Source organism: Heliangelus exortis, chromosome 13 (assembly GCF_036169615.1).
Source record: "Heliangelus exortis chromosome 13, bHelExo1.hap1, whole genome shotgun sequence".
Lineage (NCBI taxonomy): Eukaryota > Metazoa > Chordata > Aves > Apodiformes > Trochilidae > Heliangelus > Heliangelus exortis.
In genome coordinates, this window is record NC_092434.1 from 2,090,657 (window position 1) to 2,114,930 (window position 24,274).

The window sequence follows — 24,274 nt, forward strand, 5'->3', positions numbered from 1 at the left end:
TTATTCTCTATATCAAGGCTCGACAGGAAAGCAAACTGCATTCTTGGGAGAGTTCAAGTGCCTGCATCTGGTCTGCAGGTGGCAATGGGGAATTTAATTATTTGTTCCCCTCAGATGACATTTGGTAGTGACTGCAGCTCTGCAAACAGAGGGTTTGGGTCAGGATTGGATCTTTTATGACATTTCCAAAGGGGAGGACCTGTGTTTTTTGCACCATGTAACTCTTTCTTTCAAAAAACTGTGTTTTTTGAGCACGTAACTCTTTGCACAAATCTCTGCCCCCCCTGCCATGAATTCCTCCTGCACAAAGCAGTTTTCTAGCACAAGCTTCTTCCAGGTTTTAAGGTGGAAAGGAAAAACACATCCAAAAAAGCCAGGAAAGGCAGAGCATGAAGTTGCATGCTCATACTTCGGGGTGGGCTGAGCCAGCCTGCCTCCCATGTTAGGGAGGTGGTACAAAAAACTGAACCTGAATTTTCCACCACAAATCCAAGAGAAGCACAGTGGCAGGAGGAAACACACCATCCCCAACATCCCCTCTCCCTCATCTGGTAAAATCAGCTCCATTCCTCAGAGCTGGGGACCTCAGCATCTTCCATCCCCAGAGCAGAAGGGGTCATGGCAGGCAGGTACCTTGGGCAGTGGCTCACTGGCTTCTTGAAGTGGCACAGCTCAGCTACTGTGGTGTAGCAATCCAGTGTCTGTGCTGAGGAAATAAACAGGGAAAGGCAAATTATTTGGCCTGGCAGCTGGGGCAGCTGCAGAAAACACAAGGGACAGTCAGGCAGGACATCTGGGGAGCCCCATGTCCTGCTGAGGACAGCAGGAGGGATGCTGCTGACTCCCTTCCCAGCCATGAGTACCCAGGAGAGGGCTGAGCATCTCTCCAGCAGCAGCAGCCCTGCTGCCATACTCTAACTCAGCCTTCAAAACATCCCAGCTTTCAGAAGAGAAAAGCAGCCAACCCACAAGTGTGTTTTTGCTACAGCTTCAGGCGTGGAAGCCAAATAAGCAGAGCCCAAGAGTTTTCCTTGCACGTGGCTCAAGGGTATCTAATCAAAATGAAAACAGCATGGAGGAGGGATTACTCAAAGATACTCAGAAAGTGGAAACTGCCTTAAAAATACAGCTCCACAGAATTTATTTATATGTTCATCATAAATGAGATCACTGTTAAAAACTAATTTTGTGTGTATTATGTTTCATGACACTACTCCCCTATTTTATTACCTACATTTTTTTTTTTTTTTTTACAGTGTTCACATTAGACTGAGACCTCCCTACAGGGATGGCTCATCTTCCATCACTTTACTACCAGCAGCTTGTGGCACTGCTCTGAACCATTATCCCTTTTTCTGTACCTTCCTCCTAGAAAATGAGGTGGGCAGTGGTGGAATTACTGAGGGCAGGGGATGAATCACCACTGTAGGGTTCAGTTTTGCTCTTGAACCATTTGGCAGGATGACTTAAAATGAAAAAGAGGACTGGAAGGAATCTTGTTTTCAAGTATCCCATAAAAGTCTCACCAAAAAATGGTCTCTTCTCAGCTTTTCAAACTTACTTGTGACTTTGGAAACCATGAATGCATTTGAAGGTTTACTCTTCCTGCAAAACAAGCAAACAAAAGTATTCATTTAAAAGAAAATCCTACTCAAATGACTTGAAACTCTTACATCTATGTATGAGCAGCAAAGCTCTGCTTCTATTTAAAGTAAATATAAAATTTTTGTCATGAAGATGGTACCTAAAGGATTCCACGCCGTTCCTGGTAGACTTTACAAAACCTGGTGTCCTCCCTTTCCTTGTGATATCAACCAGGCCTCCTTTGTTGTCCAGAATCCCATAATGAATGGCAGCACGACATATGCTTGATGACTGAGGACAGACACAAAAAAGACATGAAATGAAACTCCCTCACACAGCAACCCTCACCTACTGCTGGGCAGAAAACATCAAGAAGAAACAAAACCATCACCCAAGTGCCAGATGGAAAATAAGCTGAGTACACTCTTTTGGAATCTGGTCATTAAATCTTACTCTCCCAACACAGCTTTTATTCTTTATGCTTTAATTTTTATTCTTTACTCTTTATTCTTTACTCTTTATTCTTATTCTTTATTCTTATTCTTTATTCTTATTCTTTATTCTTACTCTTACTCTTACTCTTATTCTTATTATTAATCTTACTCTTAATCTTACTCTTAATCTTACTCTTAATCTTACTCTTAATCTTACTCTTAATCTTACTCTTAATCTTACTCTTAATCTTATTCTTATTATTAATCTTACTCTTAATCTTACTCTTACTCTTACTCTTACTCTTACTCTTACTCTTAATCTTAATCTTAATCTTAATCTTAATCTTAATCTTAATCTTACTCTTAATCTTACTCTTATTCTTACTCATTCTTATTCTTACTCTTAATCTTATTCTTATTCTTACTCTTAATCTTATTCTTATTCTTACTCTTAATCTTATTCTTATTCTTACTCTTATTCCTACTCTTATTCCTACTCTTATTCCTACTCTTATTCTTTATTCTCCCTTATTCTTAGTCTCATTCTTTATTCTTATTCTTACTCCTATTCTTTATTCTTACTCTTAATCTTATTCTTACTCCTATTCTTATTCTTGCTCTTATTCTTTATTCTTTATTCTTTATTCTTTATTCTTTATTCTTTATTCTTACTTTTAACTCCTACTCTTACCCATTCATTATTATTATTATTTTAGGCAATGCTGGGCTGCATGGCAAGCTGTTTTTAAACAACAAACCCATACATTTAGACACAATTTAGAAGAAAAAGCAGCACTGGAAATTAACACCCAGTATAAAATACTTTTAATTCTCCATAAAATATTCAAACCCAAAATACTCCTGCTGAAACCACTTGGCTGTCCCCAGTCTCAGAAGCTGCAGAGCAGGTGATGGAGTTGTGCACCAGGAGTGAGAATGGGGAAAGCAAACATTCCCTTACACAAAAACCCTTTTAGCTTCAACCTTTCTTCACCCCAAAAGTAGTTTTGCTGGAAAACCAGTGCCCTGCTTTGCTTGGAAATTATCCTGCTAATTCAAAACCCAGCAAATCAGCTCAAAATATTACTCAGTTACAACATTTAAGAGTAGGGTTTTTTTGGATAAAACTTTCTGTTCAGCACAGCAGCTGAAGAAATCTTTGCAAGAGCTGTGGATTGGTCTCCATCTCTCACTTTCCATGGCTTTCATTGCACTTTAAGGGCATTCATGAGAAAATCCTCTCTGGAGCCACTTTGCTTTTCCAAAAAACTTGGTTTTTTTCCTCAGTACCATGCAGAAAATAGAGCTCATCTTTATTAGCACCAATTTATACAGCCCCATAAGTGGAGCATACAAGAAGCCAAATTTCAGTAGAATTGTTGGCATTTCCCATTCCTGTTACTATTGCTGCCTCCCCACAAATTACATCCATGAGCTATTAAAAGGTACTTACACTCTCATAATAAAATGTTCCAAAGATCTTTCCTTTACTGTACAAGCAGCCAGCTGGGCACAGATACCTAGTAAAGATATATATCTTTGAGGGTGGCAAAAAAACAATTCAAGAAAAACAGACTTTGACTCCATTTCATTTAATGGTCATTCCATTCATTTCACGTAACTCTCCCATTTAAAAAAAAAAAAAAAACAAGATTGCAAAATAGCTACTTTTTTTAAAACAGTTTCCCCACCCTCCTTAAAAGCCTGACCAATATTTAGATTCTGTGGATTTGGTTTATCTCCAAGTGATAAACTGTCCTGTTCTTTGCAGAAACCTTAACCAGAAGTTCTGGACTGGCTGGGAGGGGACAAGCTATGAATTATTGGTCTGGCTTGGAGAGCAGTGGAATGCATGAAAAAGGCTCCAAAATGACTCTGCCAAAATGTATTAAACTATTTTGGACACCTGAAACTGTGGGTCATCATGGCTGAATAAAATTAACTGAGTCACCTTACTGCTGGGCTTGAAGGTTTTTATAAGAAGAGAAATGAAGGGATTTTTTTTTTAAAAAAAAAAGAGATCGCAAAAAATACATAGTGGTGAATTTTTAGGCCCCTTTTTTTTCCCTGCAGCACTCCAAGTGGCATCAATAAAACTTTACCTGTTGCATGTTGAGCCTCTGCATTTGTCTCTCATCTTGGTTTCACACGTAATGACTTGTGCTGGAGAGAAAAAAAAAAATAAAATTAAAACTAAATACTTTAAAAAGGAAAGAGTCAGCCACAGCCTGCCCTTGAACTCCAGAGCTGAGCAGCCCACCATGCATCTTTCCAGGAGGTCTTTGGTGCAGCAAAATAAGATTTTATCACAGACCAACCCAGCCTGGAGGAGTTTGTGCTGCTGTAGCTGCTCACCTGAGACAGGTGCCTTTGGAAATATTTGCAAGGTAGAAACATCTGACAGCTGAAAGCTTTGATTTACAGCCAGAGGTCTGCAACCAGAGCTCTCATTCTTCATTTAATTACAGCCTCTCCAGATGCTGGCAGATAAACTTGAAAAGGATGTGTTGGCTTGCCTCACCTTGTTTTCACAATAAGTCCTTTTTAATTAATAGTGATTAAAAAAACAACTGAGGAAGCACTACCAGCTCCACAAATAACTTCAGAGACCTTCCCAAGCAAGAAATAAAAAGGAAGCAAAATAAAAAATAAAAAAATATATGCTGCAAAGAGGGTGAGTGCTGGATGTGGAACACTGAAAATGAGAAATAAAAGTAGAATTTCCTGAAGTGATTGCTGATCTGGGGCCATTGGGTTCATCACTCCTTTTTGAGATGTTTCAAAAGAACAAATAATTGCAGGCTGAGGTGCATAAGGCAGAGGTGGCTTTTGAAAGCTCTGTTTCTGCAATAATTAACCCTGAATTTTTGCACAGATCCCCTTCCCCCCCCCCTCCCCGACTCAAACATCCTCCCAGTTATTTTTCCCCTGAGCCTTCTCCTGGATTTCCACACCTTTTCCCATAGAAGCCCTTCAAAACTTCTAAGGAACTGGAAAAGAAAGAGGTTTTCTTACTCATATAGGTTTCTGGGGTGATTTTCTTGGGCTTGATGGGTTTGTTGGCCCTGGGTTCTGGAGGGTAGAACTTTACTGGCTTTTGCTCCTGTGAAATCTCCACTTCATTTGTCTCATCTGTCTCAGCGATGATGGGATCTTGGTACCTGTAATCTTGTTGGAAGAAGGGATTAAAAATAAATACAGGCACTGGTGGGGAAGTGGGACAAGTTCATCTTTGGATGGGAGGTGGTTTGGTTTGAGGAGGATCTGCTCTGAAATAGTTGGAAACTCAAAACTGGCCCTGAAAGGCACCGCAGGGGATACCAGAAGGGGAAAACTTCTCCTCTCCTGCTCCTCTGCACACAAAGCAGCATTTAGAGCACCTCAAGATGAAGTTTTGGAATGATCCCCTCTAATTGGGGGTGAATAAAAAATGCTATTTCTTCTTCTGTTTCCCACTCAGCTCTTTCTTGCTGAAGGACAACACAAATTTGCTGAAGGGCAGGTGCTAAAAGAGGGCCCCAGTAGTTTGGGAAGGTGGCTGAAAGCTTTTCTCATCCCCCCTGGCTTTGCTTCTCCAAACCATCCCCCCTTCAGCACAGCTTCATCCAGTCCTCTGGGAAAACCTGGGTCCTGCTACAACACAATCCTGGCTCTTGCATCCGTGGCAGGTTCATCCCTGGCTGTACCCTTTGATGGAGAACAAGCTGCCCACTGTTGCAGCTGGGCAAAGGGATCTGGGAAAAGCTGCCAGAAAAAGTCATTTTCACTTGGCTGGTCCTCCCCAAAACCCTGCAGTGCTCTCCCCAGCAATGAGGAGGAGGAGCAGTGTAAACACAGGGATGATGGATGGATGTTCAAGAGGGTTTTCCACCACCAGGGTATCCCCTCCCCTCTCCAGCCCACCTGCAATGCCATGACCTCCCCTGGACCCAGGCTGAAAAATGAGAAATGCAACCCTGCAGCAAAATAAGGTCTCCTGGGAACCTGCCTGTTCCTAAGAGCCCAGTTTCTGCATCAAGAAAAACACCTTGGAGAAGAAAAATGCCCTCAATGCATGACCCCAAAAGATCCCCCAAGTGCTGGAGGATAACGCTGCTGCCGGGCTGGAGGCTTCAGGGTGAAGGATGGATTTTTAGAAAACTCCCCATGTGAGGAAAAACCATCCACCATCCCCTCCAAGAGACAGGAATCACTGTACTCGTTTTGCAGTCGTGAAAACCAAGGTGGGGAGAGAGGGAAAAGCTCCATCCCCAGCCCCTGAAGGAGTGGGGCAGACAGCCAAGCTCTGCCCACCCACATCGCCTCTGGGAAGCACCGGAGAACATTCCCTTCCCACACAAACCCTGCAAGGATGGGATGGCTCCTGCTAGCCTTTAAAAATCCCACCAGAGCTCCTGAGCCAAAACCATGGAAGCTCAGAGCTGCTTTTCCCCCCATCTGAGTTCTCCTTCTCGTTTTCACCGGGGGAAAAAAAAAATCCCTGAATCCGAGCTCTGGATTTTTAGGTTTTTTTTTTGTTTCACCCATCCACCACGTGCCATGAGGTTGAGATATTAAAGGTGGCTGATTAAAAGGTGCATAAAGCTTCTGATTAAAGCTCTCACCCAGGGGGTTGCCCCAGACACCCTCCCTATTCCCTGTACCTTTGTAGCAGAGGTTGTTCTGGCAGCCTCCTCCATAGCTGGGTGGGCACTCAGAGCAAGGGCGTCCGGTCTTGTATGGGGCTTCTCCAATCCAGTTGCCCCTACAAGCGTGGGACCAACACACCCCCATCAGCCAGACACCCAAAGAAATACCCCTTAGACACTTAGCTCCCCAGCAGACACCTAAATAAATACCCAGCAGACACCTAAATACCCATCCAAGCCCCCAAGACCACCTGGCACTAAGGGATAAGGGAAAAAGGGTGCTTCTGGTGTCCTCATCCTTGGAACAGGGTGCTGTAAATAGGGCAAGGATTGCCTGTTCCCACTCTTTCCATCCTTATGGTGCCTTGGTGGGCTCAGGGCTCCTTGCCTGCTGCTTCCCATTTTCCTGATGCTTTCTTTCATCTCTCATGTTCAAGCAGAGCCCCAAGTCCCCCACCAACTCCTGCAACACATGGGGTAGGCTGGTGCACAGCTCTTACCATTTCAAAGCTGCTCCATTTTCCCCCTGGAACTTTTCCCAAAAAGAAAACCACCAGGAATACACACACCCCCCCCCCTCCCTGTGCCAGCTCCTTTGGGAAGCAGAGCAGGAGTTTGCATTCCCTCCTCACCCATCCTGGACAGCTTCAAGTCCCCACTTTTGCCTTTGAGGCCACAGAAACATCACCCTGGCCCCAGAGCAACTAAGCAAAGACTAAACAACCACCCCCTGAAAGCCTTGGAAGAAGAATGTTCCTCCTCATTTCACCTCCAAAGATGACATTTTTAGGGTTTTTCCTTAAATAAACACTGTGATCTTATGTCAACAGAGGTAAATCAATGGATTACTGCATTTTCCTCTAGAAACGACCCAGAAACAAAAGGCTTTTCTGGCCCTCTGTACTGCAGACCTTAAGGGCTGAGAAGGTTGAAGGAATAAGTTCAGCCCATGGCTACAAACCCTTGGATTATTGCTTCTTCAGCTCTCCCCATCTGCAAGGCTGGGTGAGGAAAATGTGCACCAATGCCAGAGAGAAAAGAAGAGAAAGAAGAGAAAGAAGAGAAAGAAGAGAAAGAAGAGAAAGAAGAGAAAGAAGAGAAAGAAGAGAAAGAAGAGAAAGAAGAGAAAGAAGAGAAAGAAGAGAAAGAAGAGAAAGAAGAGAAAGAAGAGAAAGAAGAGAAAGAAGAGAAAGAAGAGAAAGAAGAGAAAGAAGAGAAAGAAGAGAAAGAGAAAGAAGAAGAGAAAGAAGAGAAAGAAGAGAAAGAAGAGAAAGAGAAAGAAGAAGAGAAAGAAGAGAAAGAAGAGAAAGAGAAAGAAGAAGAGAAAGAAGAGAAAGAAGAGGAGAAAGAAGAGGAGAAAGAAGAGGAGAAAGAAGAGGAGAAAGAAGAGGAGAAAGAAGAGGAGAAAGAAGAGGAGAAAGAAGAGGAGAAAGAAGAGGAGAAAGAAGAGGAGAAAGAAGAGGAGAAAGAAGAGGAGAAAGAAGAGGAGAAAGAAGAGGAGAAAGAAGAGGAGAAAGAAGAGGAGAAAGAAGAGGAGAAAGAAGAGGAGAAAGAAGAGGAGAAAGAAGAGGAGAAAGAAGAGGAGAAAGAAGAGGAGAAAGAAGAGGAGAAAGAAGAGGAGAAAGAAGAGGAGAAAGAAGAGGAGAAAGAAGAGGAGAAAGAAGAGGAGAAAGAAGAGGAGAAAGAAGAGGAGAAAGAAGAGGAGAAAGAAGAGGAGAAAAAGAAGAGGAGAAAAAGAAGAGGAGAAAGAAGAGGAGAAAGAAGAGGAGAAAGAAGAGGAGAAAGAAGAGGAGAAAGAAGAGGAGAAAAAGAAGAGGAGAAAAAGAAGAGGAGAAAGAAGAGGAGAAAGAAGAGGAGAAAAAGAAGAGAAAGCAAGAAAGCAAGGAAGCAAGGAAGCAAGGAAGAAAGAAAGAAAAGATTTGTCCATCCAGCAGCCCAGAATGGATGATGTGCAAATAGCCCAGAGAGCTCCACGGGACACAGGATGATCCTGGATGAGGAGCAGGGTATTAAACCCCACCAAGCCACAAGCATCATGTTCTCAGCAGCCAACTGGGCTTAGAAAACCCACCTGCAGGGCTCTGCCTGGATTCTGCTACAATCTATTTATTTACAGAGAGCTGCAAGCTCTGAGCATCTTTTTTTTCTCTGCACGATTCTGCTCTGGGATCTCCAGAACTCAGGTGCTCTCCAAGCCACTCCATTCACCTACAGTGATTTCATTTTGTTGCTAAGATTTAAATCACCCAGGGCTTGGAGTGGGAATGTTTCTCCTATTAGCCACTAAAAGCAGAAAATATCAACTGCCATGGCCAGGGAGGAAACTTCTCCTGGACGTAGCAGTCAAGAAATGTGCTTTTAATCTTGAAATTAAATCAAAGCATCGAGTTCACTGCGTCAGTCAGGATTTAGCTAATTTTTTTTTTTTTTTTTTTTTTTTTTTTTTTTTTTTTTTTTAAGCCATGGGGAGCTCATCAGGTCTGGGATTTCTCTCCTCACAGCAAGTGCCAGCTCAATTCACTCCCAGCAGTGACCAGTGCAGGACTGGCTTTGCATAGAGCAGAGGTGGGGTCAACCCAGCAGAATTTTGCAGGGGGAGGGAGGTAAAAATATGTCTTGATACCTGGCTGGGTACCACCACCTCATCCCCTCCCAGGAGCAGGGAATGAGCAAGCCTGGCTTGGCAGCTCTCCCCAGCTCCATCATAGCCATCTCCTGCTCCTCCTACCCATGGCAGGAACACCAGAGCTCTGGCCTGGCCCCTCATTCAGTTTTCCAGGCTCAAAAGTTTTGACCCAGCCTCATGCTGGTGTCTAAAGAGAAAATTTAAAGCCACAACCAGACTGCCTGAATTCTCTTCTCCAGCTCCTGGGGCTTGGTTAAACAACCTGCAAGTTTTGGGGAAGCTGGAACCAACCCAGCTCATCCCTTCCTTACTTAGGTGAGTAGTTGCAGACCAGGTAGACAGCATCCTCCCAGATTTCTCCCCAGACATTCATCTTCTTGCAGAGGTTCACAGCACACCCAATCCTGTTGGTTGTGGCCCAGACTATCTGCAAGAGCAATGATGGAAAAATCAGCAGGGTTCCCAACCATGGGTGTGTGGGGAGGTGGAGGGGGGGATGTGGAAGGGCAGAAATCCCAAAGCTCTTCAGCCTCTCTGACCTGGGTGTAATGTGTGCACATGGAACCCGTGCACCTCTCTGGACACCATGGGTTGCACTCGTGAGGATATGGGTATGTGTAATCTTTAACTTCATCATACCAAGACTGCACATGGAAAGCTGGAGACCGATACCTGAAAGAGCAAAAGCAGCTTCAGTCACAAAGTTCTAGTTAGAAGCTTTAAAAAAAAAAAAAACAACCAACCAACCCCGTCCTGCAAAACTGTAAGCTCAGATTTTTATAACACAAGTGTTGTTTTAGTTTTTGTATAAAGGTTTCTCAGGGCAAGTTCCATTCACTGAGGAGGTGTTGCTTAAAGAGCTTGGTAACATGGTCTGGCAAACAGGAAAAAAAAAAAAAAAACAACTCATTGAAAACGTTAAAGATGACCTTTTTTTCCCTAAGATTCACAGCCCAGTTTGACTTCCTGTATTATTTATAGGTTTGACATGCACTTCAAGTGCTGCTGACCTGAAATGTCCTCCTGACTTTTCCACACAACTACAAAAAAAACTTGGAGTTGGGCAGAAAGTTGTATTTTGAAAGCAAACACAAGTTAAGGTTTCCCAACCATCTCAAACCAAAAGCCATCAGGTACCTATTTTACCACCAGGCCATTTGCTAAATCTGGAAGTAGGTGAGCAGGGGATCCTGCCAGACCTTTTGAAATGAGTGGGATTTTTCACACCCCCATCCCACCAAGCCTTAGCACAGAGTTGTTGGTGTCCTTCACACACATCCCAACTTTTATTCCAAGAGTCTGGGCTGGGTGCCCTTGGTGCAACCTCTGCACCTGACCCTGGGGTTGGTTGCAGCACTGATGCCACTTTGTGCAACTTTGGGGGAACAAAAATGGTGTTGACACCACCTGTAGAAACCCATTTTTTGTGTGCTGGGTGGGCAGTGAGCAACCAGAGGAAGCTGCAGAGTGTCCTGAAGTTCAAAGCAGAGCTTCAAACCCACTGCTTTTTATTGCTCACACAAAATACAAATGATATCATTACCAACTGGAGTTTGTTCTCTCAGCCAACTCTTCATTAAAAGGCATTCATTAGTGCTTTGAAACTACTTCTAATCTCATAATCTCATGATGTCATTAAGTGAATACTTTCCGAATCCGAATTTTTTTTTTTTTTTTTTTAATGGGATAGGAAATTGAGGCAATCAAGTTAAGGCCTGTTCCTGAGCAAAAATTGAGATAAATCTGATTTATTTTTCCTCTCAGTGACTGTAAAGGGAGGAAGATTGGAGCTACCTCCACCAGTAACCCATGGCCATCTTTGATGCTTGAAAGTGAGCCAAGAACAGCCCAATCTTTGAACTTTGTCTCTGATGGATTAACCACTTTACTTTCCAATCATTATTTAATTCTGCCAACACAAACAGGTCCAAATTTTATATCAGGCCAATTTGACACATGCAAATTTCCATTGTTTTACCCAAGTTCTACCTGATTTACAACATCCATAACTGCATTCCCACCCTTTGGGGCTCCTGAGCACATAGAAAATGTTGGTTGTACAAAGCAAGTTGAACCTAAAACAGGCTTAACAAGAGGGGCTTCAAAAGGAACAAGTTTCACCATGGCAAATCCATTTGGAAGCCCTAGACTCAGCTTTCCTAGCTGGATTAACAGCTCCAGGTTAAAAATTTCCCCAGGAGGTTAAAGAAAAAAAAAACAAACCTGCAAACTGGTTTCAGTCAAGAGAACTTAGGAGCTGGGTGAATCTTTATGGGCGTTACAGCAAGAGAGAATTAAAAAGTTTACAGCAATGGGTTCTGAACTTGCAGAGTCCAAACATTGTTCCTGGGAAACTTCAGCTTCCAGCTGGTTCTCAGGATGATGCCAGAACCCCCCTGAAAGAGCAGATTTAGGAGCAAGGGTTGTGGCTCCTTCTGCAGCAGTTGTCCCCAAGGACTAAGAGTGACCTGAGGAACATCACAGAGATCCAGGACATGGAAAAATCCCCCTCAGTGTTGGTTTCTTTGGAACAGGATGCTGAAGGTGGCTGCAGATGCCATCCCATGGACCTTTTCAGTACAGCAACACCAAATTCTTGCTCCTCACCTTTTCTCCTGGCTCCCCAGTGCCCTGTTGAGCATCAGCAAGGTAAAACTTTCCATCTGGCTCTAGAGGAAGATCCATAAATTTCTTGTAGCACCCCAGCTCTTACCTGCCCCAGTGAACAGCCAAGTTCTGCCCAATTGATCTGATGAGGTCACTGGGTCCATGGTCCCAGATGCACTGCTGAGCCCAAGCATGGGCTGATTTTTCCAGCTCATCATCCCAGGTCTGCAGTGGGTGGGGAGAGAAAAGAACAGGGCAGTTTGTCACCTTCAAGTCTATTTCATCAAGAGACCCAACCAAAAGCAATCAGAGGAGAAAAAGACACTAAATGACAGGTCCTGCCTGGTGTCTGGCTGCTCTGGGTGAAACCAGAACATTTTGCTGGTGTACTAAAAGAAAGTTTTTCTCCAGATGTCCTCTGGTGCCATGACAAAGGGTCAGTAAGGCTGCATTATTCCTCATGCTTGATCTCACTCTGCTTATGGAATATTTTGGATAGGTCAGCAGACAACAGAGCTCAAGAACCCATCTGGACATCACCCTAAGTCACAACAAGACATTCTCCATAGATGTCCTTCTGATCTGTCTTTAAAAAAAAACCCCGAAGCCATCAAGGGCAGAGATCCCAGTGCTTCCTTGCAAGGTTTCTCACACTCCAGCACAATTTTCCATCCATGGTCCTCACTACCAGGACATGTCCTGGTTTTCCTACCAAGGGCAACTCCAGCTCCAACACTCTGTGCCCTCAGTACCATCACAGGTGGGAATTTTTGGCCCAACACCTTGAACTACAGGTGTGGGGCTGAGACTCCTTGTTCCACCTCTTCTCCTTCCAGAGAAACTGCAGAGTCCACTGAGGGATCCAGCCAAATTTACCAGAGGTGGCAAAGTCCCAGAGCTGTTAATATATATAATATCACTCCCACTGAAAAAGGAATCAGGGTAGAAGTTTAGAGTTTCTGGCCTCAAATTGCTCCAGGGGTAGGTTTAGCTTGGATATTAGGAACAATTTCTTTACTGAAAGGGTTGTCAGGCCCTGGAACAGGCTGCCCAGGGAAGTGATGGAGTCACCATCCCTGGAGGTATTTAAAAGCTGTGGAGATGTGGCATTTAAGGACACAGTTTGGTTGTGGATTTGGCAGTGTTGGCTTAACGGTTGGACTTGGTCTTAAAGGATTTTTTTTTTTTCCGACCAAAAGGATCTGATGATTCCATAAATGACAAATCCCATTTATGTTCCCACTGGGGGATGGATGTTGGGGTGAGATCAGTCCTCACTGAATGTCACTCAGCTGTGAGCCAAAGGAGAGCTCAAACCCCACACAAAGGCAAAGAGGAAAGCAGGCTTCAGTGGCTCCACTGCCCAGGAGTGTATTTGTTTTAAAGGCCAGACTTGCTGGACCCAGCAAAGAGTGCCCTGAATTCATTGTGTAATTCCTGACAGCTGGCCTATTCAGAGCAGTCCTTAGAGGATAATTCATTGGGATTAAAATATTACAGCACATTCCTACAAATAAAACCAAAGAGAAGAAAGGTCTTGTAATGTGTCTCCAGCCCATTCATGTGCCAGCACAAGATGATGTCCTCTCTGGACATTTACCATCACGACCAGCTGGTCTTTCCAAGTCCTGGATTCTCCAGAAGAAAAGCAAGTCCTGCTCTCAGACACATCATAGGACCCATCAGAGCCCCATTTGAAGGCCCAGAGGGAAGTTAGGCTCTCTGAAAAAACATCAAATGCTCCTTCTGAGTAAGTATCTGAAGACAGTCTCAGGCAACTCTAACTGAGATGGGGAGGGACCACATGTCCCTGGCTAAGAGGAAAGGAAAACACCGTGTCTCCTGGAACTTGGTGTGTCTACACTATCTTCCTAAGGCAAACATGAGCTCATCTGACTGAGCTAAGAGCCCAGACCTCTGAGAACAGCTTATCATTAAGCATGCTCAGCAACCCAAATTCCAACAACATCCCAGGGCTGCTCTGAGCTCACCAGTTTGGCTTGGAGCTGACTGGTGGCCGAGCAAATCCGTGTCAGCCTGCAAAGCCCTGGACACAGCTCTGACAGAGGCAGCAAAACCATTTTCCATCTCAGCCTTCTCCAGCTCCTTGAAAGTGCCTGGGATCCGACCCATTTTCCAACCTCTCTGCTCAGGCAGCCGATTGCAATGGGGCCCGAATAAATACCCAACTTTTTTGTGGCCTCCTGCTTTCTGCACCAGGCAGTGAGCAGCCACAATCCACCTCCCCATCCAACCCAGAAAGCCACAGAAACTCCCCCAAGATGTTGTGTGCTGCTGGGACTTTCTAGCAGAGCATCATTCAAAGGCTCCAAACCTCCTGATTTAACCCAGAGACATTGGGAGCAATTAAATGGAAAGGGCTGGGAACTGTACGAGTTACATCTTCCTTTGGTGCCTGAGGAGAAAAGAAATGAACCGGGACAAAAGATCCTCGACAGGCCAGAGGGGATGAGCTCCTTTGCATGGCTCTGTGCTTGAGGAGTGGAGAGGTTTCTCTGGGCATCGGATTACAAAGCCATCCCATTGAAATTCCAGCAGTTTTTTGCCTCTTGCTTCCCAGACGTGAATGCGGTCAGGAGGCTGGAATTATTTCAGAGCAATGAACATATTTAAAAAATAATAATAATAAAAAAAAAGAATAGATTTCAGACTTTTCCCAGCTATGCTTGGAAGCAATTTTTTTAAGCCAATATTCAAAGCAGTATCGAGGAGGACTACTGAAGCCAGAGGGGCAGTGTGGGGCCATGCTCAGTTTCCTTCTCAAGGGGAGATTGGGAAGCCCTCAGGTCTGCAATTCCAAAAGATGGAGCACATGGAATTTCTCTCTTTACTCCTGCAAAGCTGTAATGGTCTTTCAAAGCACAGGTAAAACACATGGCACATCTGTAAACTGTAAAACCTGTAAAACACAATTTGTAGTTTCAGCTTTGGTAAGAATAGACCCCACAAGGAGTCTACTCACTCAGCCTAACTGGTCTGTTAGACCCTAAACACCTAAATTCCAGTGATTTGGTTTTTCTCTCCTTTTTTCCCCCACCTTTGCTGTCATGGCACAAGAGTGCAGGCTTGACATGTACTGGCAAAATCTTGGATATAATTTGCTAACCCAAGCAGAAATCCTACCCCATCCCAACAGGGCAAGTCACCCCCATTCAGTTTAGAGGATGGATGGCTACCTTATACATGAAAACAAACTATTTTCCTCCCAGCAATCTGTACTGAGAACAATTTCATTTTATCCAGCTGTCTTTGAGGCAAGAGCAAAGATTCCTGCCTTTCATCACTGCTGAATGCCATCTGACTAAGCCATCTGTAAAGGTCAAGATGTCTTAGGAACTATTACGTCCTTTTCACTTTGGGTTCATTAAAAAAAGAGTTTGTTTGGCTCTTGGCACCTCTCCCCTGCCATGGCTGCTGTTTTAAAGCCCAAACACACCGTGGAACTGTTGATTAGAAAGTTGTAATAGAGTTAAGATAATTCTGCAGGGAAGATGCAGCAAAATGCACACTGCTCCCTCCTTTTCCATTAATCCTGAGTAGCTGTGCTAGCTCCCACTTAACTGTACAAACCCAGCAGAAAAAATGTTTCTCTTCATTTCTCCACTTCACTTTACCTTTATCCCATATACCTATACATTTATGTATCATTCTTTTGATCTCCAGCTAAGCCATGGGACACACTGAGTTATTGCTTTCTTATTAACAGCCTCCACTGACTAAAGTTCACCCTGGAGTATAAAAATCCATCCCTCTCCTGGAATGCTCCCCTTGCACTGCAGAGCACTTGAATGAGCCAGAGGTGGAGCTGAGAGGAAAGATTTTCACAAGGCAGTGTTTGGATGTGGATGGAGAAGACCAAGTTGTACCCACTTATCCACCAACCAGTGAAAAGAAAAAAAGTTTATCTACAGTACCAAACACAGACTGTCCCCTTAAACGAGTCCAACTGAGAAATGTCCTCTGCAGAACAAAGCATGAAAGTGAAATTCACCTCCAGAATATGTAGGCAGCATTTCCAAGTCACGTTGGGTAAACAGGAATAGCTGAAAGGCTGCTTATAGCCTTTCCAAGCAGCACCATCTTATACTCAGCTTCTTTCTTCACAGCATACAAGACCCTTTCATTTGCCCTCAATCAGCCAGAAAAAAACCCACTAGAAAAGCACACAGAGCAAAGGCAAACAGAAAAGTGCAACCAGGCTGGAAGCGTCCCCAGCAGGCGGCCAGCGGAGCATCCGCAGCACCAACCCTCTCAGATCCTCCAAGCCAACCAAAACACACTTGGGCTTTCTCATGCTTTGTGTTTACTTTCTGGAAACCAATCAAGTCACCTCTTCTCTGGCAGGACCTCCCCAGCAGGATAATGTGGGAGCTTAGAAAAGAAATACAAAGCACCAGTTCTTCAAAAGGCACCGGAGTGCTGACCAAGTGATGATGCAGTGGCAACCTAAGGAGGACCAGCTGATGGACACAAGTCCTTCCTCTCTGTCCTCCCATTCCCTCTTTCCCTTTTCCCCACAGCCACAAAAGGCAGGATTTTCCATTTGCAGCACTCATTCCAGCACAGCTGGCAAACCAATTTCTGTTACATCTAGTGTGCTATTTCTTTTACCCTTTTAAACACGGTCTTAACAAATCATTAATCATTTAATCTGTCAGCAGGAGAGCACAGTTGAAGTCAGGCAAGTTTCAGTCATAATTATATTTGCACATTGGGAAAAGGCACCAAAATAATAATAATAATAATAAAATATTATTTACCTACATCATTTTCTGGCCCTGCAATATTTTGGTGGCAGGTCAAAAATAGCTCTGAGTAGGGGCTCTGGCATCAGGTGAAGAAAAACTATTCATCTGAATTGTTGATGGCAAAGGCAAATTTCATACTCAGGCTTTAAAATTCTCCCTCTGAAGTGGGAGAATACATTGACCAAACTTTTATTTTGGTTTCTTGAATGACAAAAAGCCAACAGCTCTGACCCCCATCTACCCACAGACACCTGGAGTCTTTTGAAGCTAATTCCAGGGAATTCTTTGAAGATGGAGCCACCTTCCTCAAGTCTTTGTTCTCTCAGGTGCTGAGCAGATTCTCAGCAGCATCATGGATGTTTGGCTTACCTAGAGCATCTCTGTTGGTCAGTGTATGACAAAAGGGCAGAAGCAACCCTCAGAGGTTTCCCTGAGCAGCCTGTGCCATCCCAAAACACCAGTCACAACCATCTGAAAGCTTAACATGGGTTAAACACTAGGGAAAATTTGATACTTTTATGACATTAAGGTAATGGAAGAACCTGCTGGGGCAGGCTATGGAATTGCCATCACTAGAGATGCATCCAGGGCTGGGCCAGACACAAGTTTATGAATAATGGAACCAGGCCTGAAACTATGCAGCAGATGGACTTGAGGACCCATTAGTGGCCCTTTCCAACCCAAACAGTCCAATGATCTCAAGCATCGTTCAGTTCAGAATGAAAATGCCCCAGGAAAACTGAATTTGGTACACTTCTTGCACCGGGAGGAAAAGCAGAACAAATTAAAAATAAAAAAAAAATAATCAAGTTAGGGATTAGGAGGTGGACTCACCATGTATTCCATATTAGAGGCCACCGGGTACACTTGACCTCTCAGTTTATTGTGGAGCATCAATATCTCCTGTCTGTCTGAGAACAGGATGGCTCTCTTGGATCTGGAGTGAGCTTCCCCATCCTGATATTTACTCAAAATGCTCTCCAGGTGACTCGAGTTGGGCAAGACAAAGCATTCAGCTGCCTTTGTCAGGAGCAGTACACATCCAAGAGAAAGGAGCCAGGGCAGGGCAGGACTCATGGCTCCTCTACAGCCAGAAGAAGTGGAGGTGAAGATGAAGGCAGAGCTCCTTGCAGGGACTCCTGGGGCTCAGAGCAGGTCTGAATTCTGAGGAGAAACAGGCAATCAGAGCAGTCCTAGAGAATCCCTCAGTGCATACCCCCCACACCCACTCTTTGTGCTTGAGAGCGATGCCCACAGTCAAAGAAATTATCATTCACCCCAAGGAGAGGAAGAGCTGGACACCAGCAGGAGTGATGGGGACCCAGTTCATCACCCTAGGAGGTAACACCTGGGCATGGCAGCACCAACAGCACCAAGGGTTGGTGTCACCAGGTGTCACCAGATGTCACCCAGCAGCTCCCAGTAACCTTCACAGCTGCAAAGGGAAGACACTGGAAGCAAAAGAGCAGCTGGGAAAGAGGAGAAGGGACACGAAACAAAAAAAAAAGGGAAAGTCAGATTCCCAGCAAAGCAGCTTGGAGAGGTCAGCCACCAGCAAGAGCTATTTTGGAGAGGGCCCTCTCTGCCAACAGGCTCCAGCAGAGCAGCTGCCAGACCCCGTGCCAGAGGCTGTTTGTGCAAAATGTCACCGTAACGGGGACCGACCCAAATCCCTGCTGCCCAGTGACCCCCTGGGGGGTTCTCAGAGTGTGGGAGGGTGGCCAGAAATATGAATTATGGCAGCTGAGGAGATGAGCCTCTCCTGGCCAGAAGATTAGGTGTTCCCATGCACTCTCAGAACCTGTCAGCACCCAGGGCCCAGGAAGATGTTCTCAGTTTGGTCCTTGCCAAGTTTGGAATGGTTTTATTTAACCCCCCCCATCCTCTCTCTTGTTCTGTGGTGCTCCTTTTCAACCTGACATTTCCAAACTCTTCCTCCCTTCATCTCCCCCCTCTGCCTTGCAACTCAGCTTCTCCATCAAATGAACTTTGTGCATCTTGGCTGCTTTTATTTAGATCATGAGCAATTCCTGGGAAGGAAAGAGGTGCTGTCGTGTGGCTCCTCAGCATCTTGTGCTCTTTAGGTGGGACCTAAGATCCACCAGAGCAGAACCAATCCATCAGGGGCAAGAACCATCTGGTGCAAGTGCAGTATCCTTCTCCTGAGGGCTAAATTTTGGAAGAAATCTTCCCCACCCCCATTTTCCAACACACGAGGTGAGGATCTGGTTTGGAGAGCACTGGTAGAAGATGTGCTGAAAGAATCCCTACACAGCATCAAGAATTATTCAAGACATTTCAGCCCAGTGACACAGGATTTGGACATGGGGAAACTGGATGAGTTGGAAATGGTCCAAGGCAGAGCCTTCCAGCTCCCAGCTGGAAAAGCTGCAGTTGAGCATGAAGTCCCAAACTCCAAACCCAGCAGCATCAGGAAGGCAGTGGCTCAGCTTTGCACAGGTGAACACTGTCCAACCCCCCCAAAAAAAAATTAAAAACCAAAAAAGCAAATAAACAAAAAACTCACCACCCTCAGAGGCCATTGAGAACCCCTGAAAACTTGCTGGCTGTCTACATAAAATAAACAAATTCCCTCCCTGAGGCTTCTTGTGCTGTATTAGGGTGGATGAAAACCAGCTGCCCTCTGCCTCTCTCCAGGCAGAGCACTGAAGCCTCTGCTGAGCAATGCAGGCCTGGAATTTGCTCACTTCAGCTGATGGCTTCTCATTATATAGGTCAGACATTAGGAGGAAATTCTGGCTCAGGCTGCCCAGAGAAGCTGCCCCATCCCTGGCAGTGTCCAAGCCCAGGTTGGATGGGGCTTGGAGCAGCCTGGGCTGGTGGGAGGTGTCCCTGCCCATGGAAGGGGGGTTGGGACTGGATGAGCTTTAAGGTCTCTTCCAACCCCAGCTATTTTGTGACTCTGATTTCCTACTCTGCAGAGCAAATCACACACACACACACACCTTGTTCCCAGCTCCAGGCACACCTGAGAGACAGGAGACTTAAACCTCATCCTCTTCACAGCTTTGTTGGCATTTCCTACACCCCCTCTGCCCCCCCCAAAAGCAAGAGCCCAACCTTCTAACCCAGCTCCAGAGAGGAGTAGGGGGAGGCAAAACAAAGCTGCTGCTTCTGTAGACTGTCTGACCCAAATTCAGGGGAACAATTCCTACTTTGAGGCACTTTCTGAAGAGCTTAAAAATAGCTGCTCTGCCACGGCTGGGTACAATGCAGCCATTTAGCAGAAGCAATTTTAACTGCAGGCTGCCCTGTAGGTAGAGCAGGCAGGAACAGACAGCTCACATACACTGCAGGCAGACCCCAGCATTTGGCTGCCTGCCCCTTTGCTAAATAGGAGCCCATATCCACCACCCATTTAAGGCAAACACTGAACTCACAGAAAGGGCAGCTTGGAAAAAAAATTAAAAAAAAAAAAAAAAAAAAAAATATATATATATATAAATCAGCTGGTAACATCTGAAAGCCCAGAGGAGCTGCCCCACTCAGGGCTGCCCAGGGAAGCCAACGCATCTGGTTTCCCAATCCAGCCAAAACCTTGCAACAGATGGAGCATTATTCCTGGGGAAGTTCTTTCCTGCATCATCCCATTTGTGAGCCCTTCTCTAAAATGAGGTCACTTGGGCATTACCATCCTCTTCACTCGGGTCCCTTCTTCTGCTTTGGCTCGAGGTGGGGAGCGCTGAGCATCCGCAGGAAAGTGATCAACGAGGTGATAGGGAGCAAAAAGCTCCCTGGTGAGGATAACTGACAGCAGCAGACAGATGCTCACATTTCAGCAAGCTCTCCTCGATTTCAGATGTCCAGCAATTTGCCTCTTTTAATATCCTCACGTCCAGGTGCAACAAAACCCTGGGACATGTGCTGAAGCTCAGCCAGCCCGAGAGCCCTGCAGAGCCGGAGTGGTGGCTCTGAGGCAGCATCAGGAACTCCTCATTGGAGAAGATTGAGATCATCTTGCCTTTGAGTTGGGGGTTGAGAGTATTTGGAGGGAATTATCAGCTGACAGTCAGCTGAGGAAGTGTCCTCTGTTGTTTTCAAGGGGCCAAGAGGAGCACAGCCTCCCTTTCCAGCACATCAGGCCCTTGATGCTGGTGCCAGGTAAACATCTGGGAGCCATCAGAAAGGAGTGAGTCAGCAGAACCCAACTCCCTCAGATGCTGGAGAGCCTGCCCAAACTGGGGACAAAAGGGAGGCCAACTTCTGGGGTCTGAAGAAGCTACAAAGCAGCACCAGGCTTTGAAAAAAGAATATTTTTAGAAAGCTATTTCCCCAGCCAATGGATGGTGCCTGCACTTCGCAGAAAGCAGAAGAGTTGGTAGCATTTGAAGGCTGGCAGGCAGCACTGCCCACTCTGCTTCCTTATATCCTCACTTCACCTTACTCCTCACAGCTATTGATCTTTAACTGCCCCACTGGTAAAGTGTGAGTAATGCTGCTCCTTGGTTACAGATGATATTTGTGCCCCAAAACATCCCGGGACCTGCAGAGTGATCCATGGAACAAGCTGACAAAGCAGCAAGAGGTAGCTGGGGAACCCAGCAGAGCATCTAAAACAGCAAAGCAGAGTTAGCCTGGCATCAGCTTTCAACCTTTGCAAAGAAATCCAGAATTAAAGTCACAGAATCCTCAAGGCAACAAACCCCAGGCCATTTATTAAACACATTTTGAGCGCTGAAGAACTGTGCTCAAAAGGAAAGCAGGATCCTGAGTTCCCTGACACCATGTGGAACATTCTCTGCACCAAACATCCCATAGATTCAGCATCTTTAAGGCCACAGGGAAAAACATCTGGATCTTCCATTCCAATCCACTCCCACAGAGCTGAAGTTTCTACGTAAAAGCACACGGAAAACCCTCTGGAACCAGACACAACATGTGGAGACACTGGAATTCTTTTTAGACAAGACTTTTGAGCAGAGAAGCAGAAAAATGGAGCAGCCTAGGTGTGCCCATGAGTAGTCAGCTATCCAGAACTGCTCCAGCATCCCTTGGACATTTTCTATTTGTGTAGAAATCCACTCCTGGATTTGCAAACTCCTCCCATTCATTCAAGATTCATATTTATGAAGCTTGCGTTAACCTCTGCAAAGCACAAATATAATGGAAGCTCCAGCTATATTAGGCTATTTTATACCATGCAGGCAACTTTTTGGAGAAGTTACTGAACTTGTGCCTTCTTATTAGAGACATTTCTGGCACAAACACACACACACTCACTCCCCCCCCTCCTCGAATCCCATTGCAGTAGCAGAGACCAAAGCTTCCACTTACCTCGCCGAGTATTTCCAAGTCCCCAGGAAAAATGCAGCTCCTCCAAGCCCGTGCGTGGAAAATAAATTATAGATCTGAAATATTTAAACAAGGAGGAGGGGAGGGGGAAAAAAAGAAAAAAAAAAAAAAAAAAGAAGGATGAAATCAGCCTTAGGTGGTGGGAGGAATGCGAGGGCTCGGCTCAGCAGCTCCTACCAACTGCAGTCTCACAGAGCTCCCCAGTGGTATTTATGCTCTCCAGGCAAAGAGGACAACCCTGGATCATCCTGTTTGGCAACAGGCCTGTGGTAATAAGAATTAAAAAAAAAAAAAAAAAAAAAAAAGTTAAATAAATAAATAATAAAAAAAAACCCAACTGAAAACCAAGCCAAAAGGAGGGAGGAACCAAGAGAAGGAGGCAGGAGCAAGGAGCAGAGGAGTGTGGTTGGAGATAACCATTGGGGCTCAGCAAGTGAGGACCATCCTCCCACAGGCTGTAACACAACACCCGGGAGGGAAAGGGGGAGAGGAGAAGGAGGAGGGCAGGCAGAGGAAGATAGAAAGGGTTTATTGCTGCCCTGGCTCTGTGCAGAGCTCCCAGCCCGGTGGGTTGGCAGGGGGGAACACGACGCCTCGGTGAGGGGCTCCGGTGAGGAGGGAGGGGGATTCCAAAGGAAGGGGATTTCAAAGGAGGGGAATTTCAAAGGAAGGGGATTTCAAAGGAAGGGGATTTTAAGACAGGGAGGTTTCTGTGAAGACTCAAGCCAGCTGTCTCCTCTCAGCCAACTCTCTGCTCCCCACAGAAATATCCCACAATGGGTCCTGAGAGCTCTGCTGGGTCCTCACAGCAAAGCAGGGTCCCCAGCTCTGGCAGTGGGGCTGAACTGGGCTGCAGCCCCCAGGGACAGACACCCTATGGGACCCCCTTTCTTTTTAATTATTTTTTTATTATTATTCCAGAGCTGGGGATTTGCATGGAAATGGGAGATTCTCCCTCTCAGCACTTTGCTGCCAAGAGTTCAGCTCGGCTCCTCCTCCGGCGGGACTTCAGGAGTCACTGAGAATGAGGAAAAGAGAAAAAAAAAATGGAGAAGGGCAAAGCTCACCTCTGCTGCTGAGATGCCCAAAAAGCCCCAGCTCTGCTTACACATCCAGCTCCGTGCCTGCAATTCCACACACCCTGCTGAGACTCAGCTTTACTCACTGCAAAAGGAAACGGTTGTGCAAAAGACAAGCTGGAAGTAACTTCTTGGTTTTCTTGGTTGTTTTTTTTTTCTTTTCAAGTAAACAGGAAAAAAATAAACAGCTACAGTGAGTAACAACATGAGTGTACTCCAGCACTTCTGCTGCAGCAGCTGCCAGCCTGCAACAGGATGCTGGAGGGAGCATCAGCATCCATCCCTTGGGGATGGTCCTGGCATCACCATCCATCCCTTGGGGATGGTCCTGGCACACTATCTATCCCTTAGGGATGGTCTTGGCATCACCATCCACCCCTTGGGGATGGTCCTGGCACACCAACCACCCCTTGGGGATGGTCCTGGCATCATCATCCATCCCTTGGGGATGGTCCTGGCATCACCATCCACCCCTTGGGGATGGTCCTGGCATCGCCATCCACCCCTTGGGGATGGTCCTGGCACACCAACCACCCCTTGGGGATGGTCCTGGCACCAACCACCCGTTAGGGATGGTCTTGGCATCAGCATCCATCCCTTGGGAATGGTCCTGGCACACTATCTATCCCTTAGGGATGGTCCTGGCATCACCATCCACCCCTTAGGGATGGTCCTGGCATCACCATCCACCCCTTGGGGATGGTCCTGGCATCACCATCCACCCCTTGGGGATGGTCCTGGCATCACCATCCACCCCTTGGGGATGGTCCTGGCATCACCATCCACCCCTTGGGGATGGTCCTGGCATCACCATCCATCCCTTGGGGATGGTCCTGGCATCATCATCCACCCCTTGGGGATGGTCCTGGCATCACCATCCACCCCTTGGGGATGGTCCTGGCATCACCATCCATCCCTTGGGGATGGTCCTGGCATCACCATCCACCCCTTGGGGATGGTCCTGGCATCACCATCCACCCCTTAGGGATGGTCCTGGCATCACCATCCATCCCTTGGGGATCCCACCCCTCAGCACATCTGCTGGCCCATACCTGGGGTGACCCAGTGTCCCTCAGAGAGGCAGGGGAGCACCCACCTTTGGTATATCCAACTGAAGTGCCAAGGATTTTTCCATAGCCACTCTAGTCCCCTCTCAGAAGTTCGTATGGAAAAAAAGTCCTCCGTTCTTCTAAGCAGTTAAATATTAATTTCTTGAAGCAAAACACCAACCAAT

At 45.8% G+C, this 24,274-nt stretch overlaps 1 protein-coding gene across 2 annotated transcripts in view; it reads right to left on the reverse strand.

The window, feature by feature from the left end:
* The window catches only part of CRISPLD2 (cysteine rich secretory protein LCCL domain containing 2), a 32,925-nt gene extending 9,783 nt beyond the window's left edge, over nt 1–23,142 (reverse strand). The window contains exons 1-13 of one of the 2 annotated variants that reach the window (XM_071756601.1): nt 23,029–23,142; nt 21,944–22,225; nt 17,483–17,812; nt 11,986–12,104; nt 9,812–9,944; nt 9,584–9,699; nt 6,662–6,762; nt 5,034–5,186; nt 4,121–4,181; nt 3,472–3,538; nt 1,745–1,875; nt 1,562–1,605; nt 634–706 (exon numbers count right to left, since the gene is read on the reverse strand). In XM_071756601.1, coding sequence (XP_071612702.1) covers nt 634–706; nt 1,562–1,605; nt 1,745–1,875; nt 3,472–3,538; nt 4,121–4,181; nt 5,034–5,186; nt 6,662–6,762; nt 9,584–9,699; nt 9,812–9,944; nt 11,986–12,104; nt 17,483–17,725 — 1,241 coding nt within the window. In that variant the 5' untranslated portion in view covers nt 17,726–17,812; nt 21,944–22,225; nt 23,029–23,142. Of the gene's footprint in view, nt 1–633; nt 707–1,561; nt 1,606–1,744; nt 1,876–3,471; nt 3,539–4,120; nt 4,182–5,033; nt 5,187–6,661; nt 6,763–9,583; nt 9,700–9,811; nt 9,945–11,985; nt 12,105–17,482; nt 17,813–20,300; nt 20,536–21,943; nt 22,226–23,028 lie in introns of those variants that run through there. The other variant, XM_071756602.1, reaches the window with a different exon arrangement.
* Between the last annotated feature and the right edge of the window lie 1,132 nt (nt 23,143–24,274).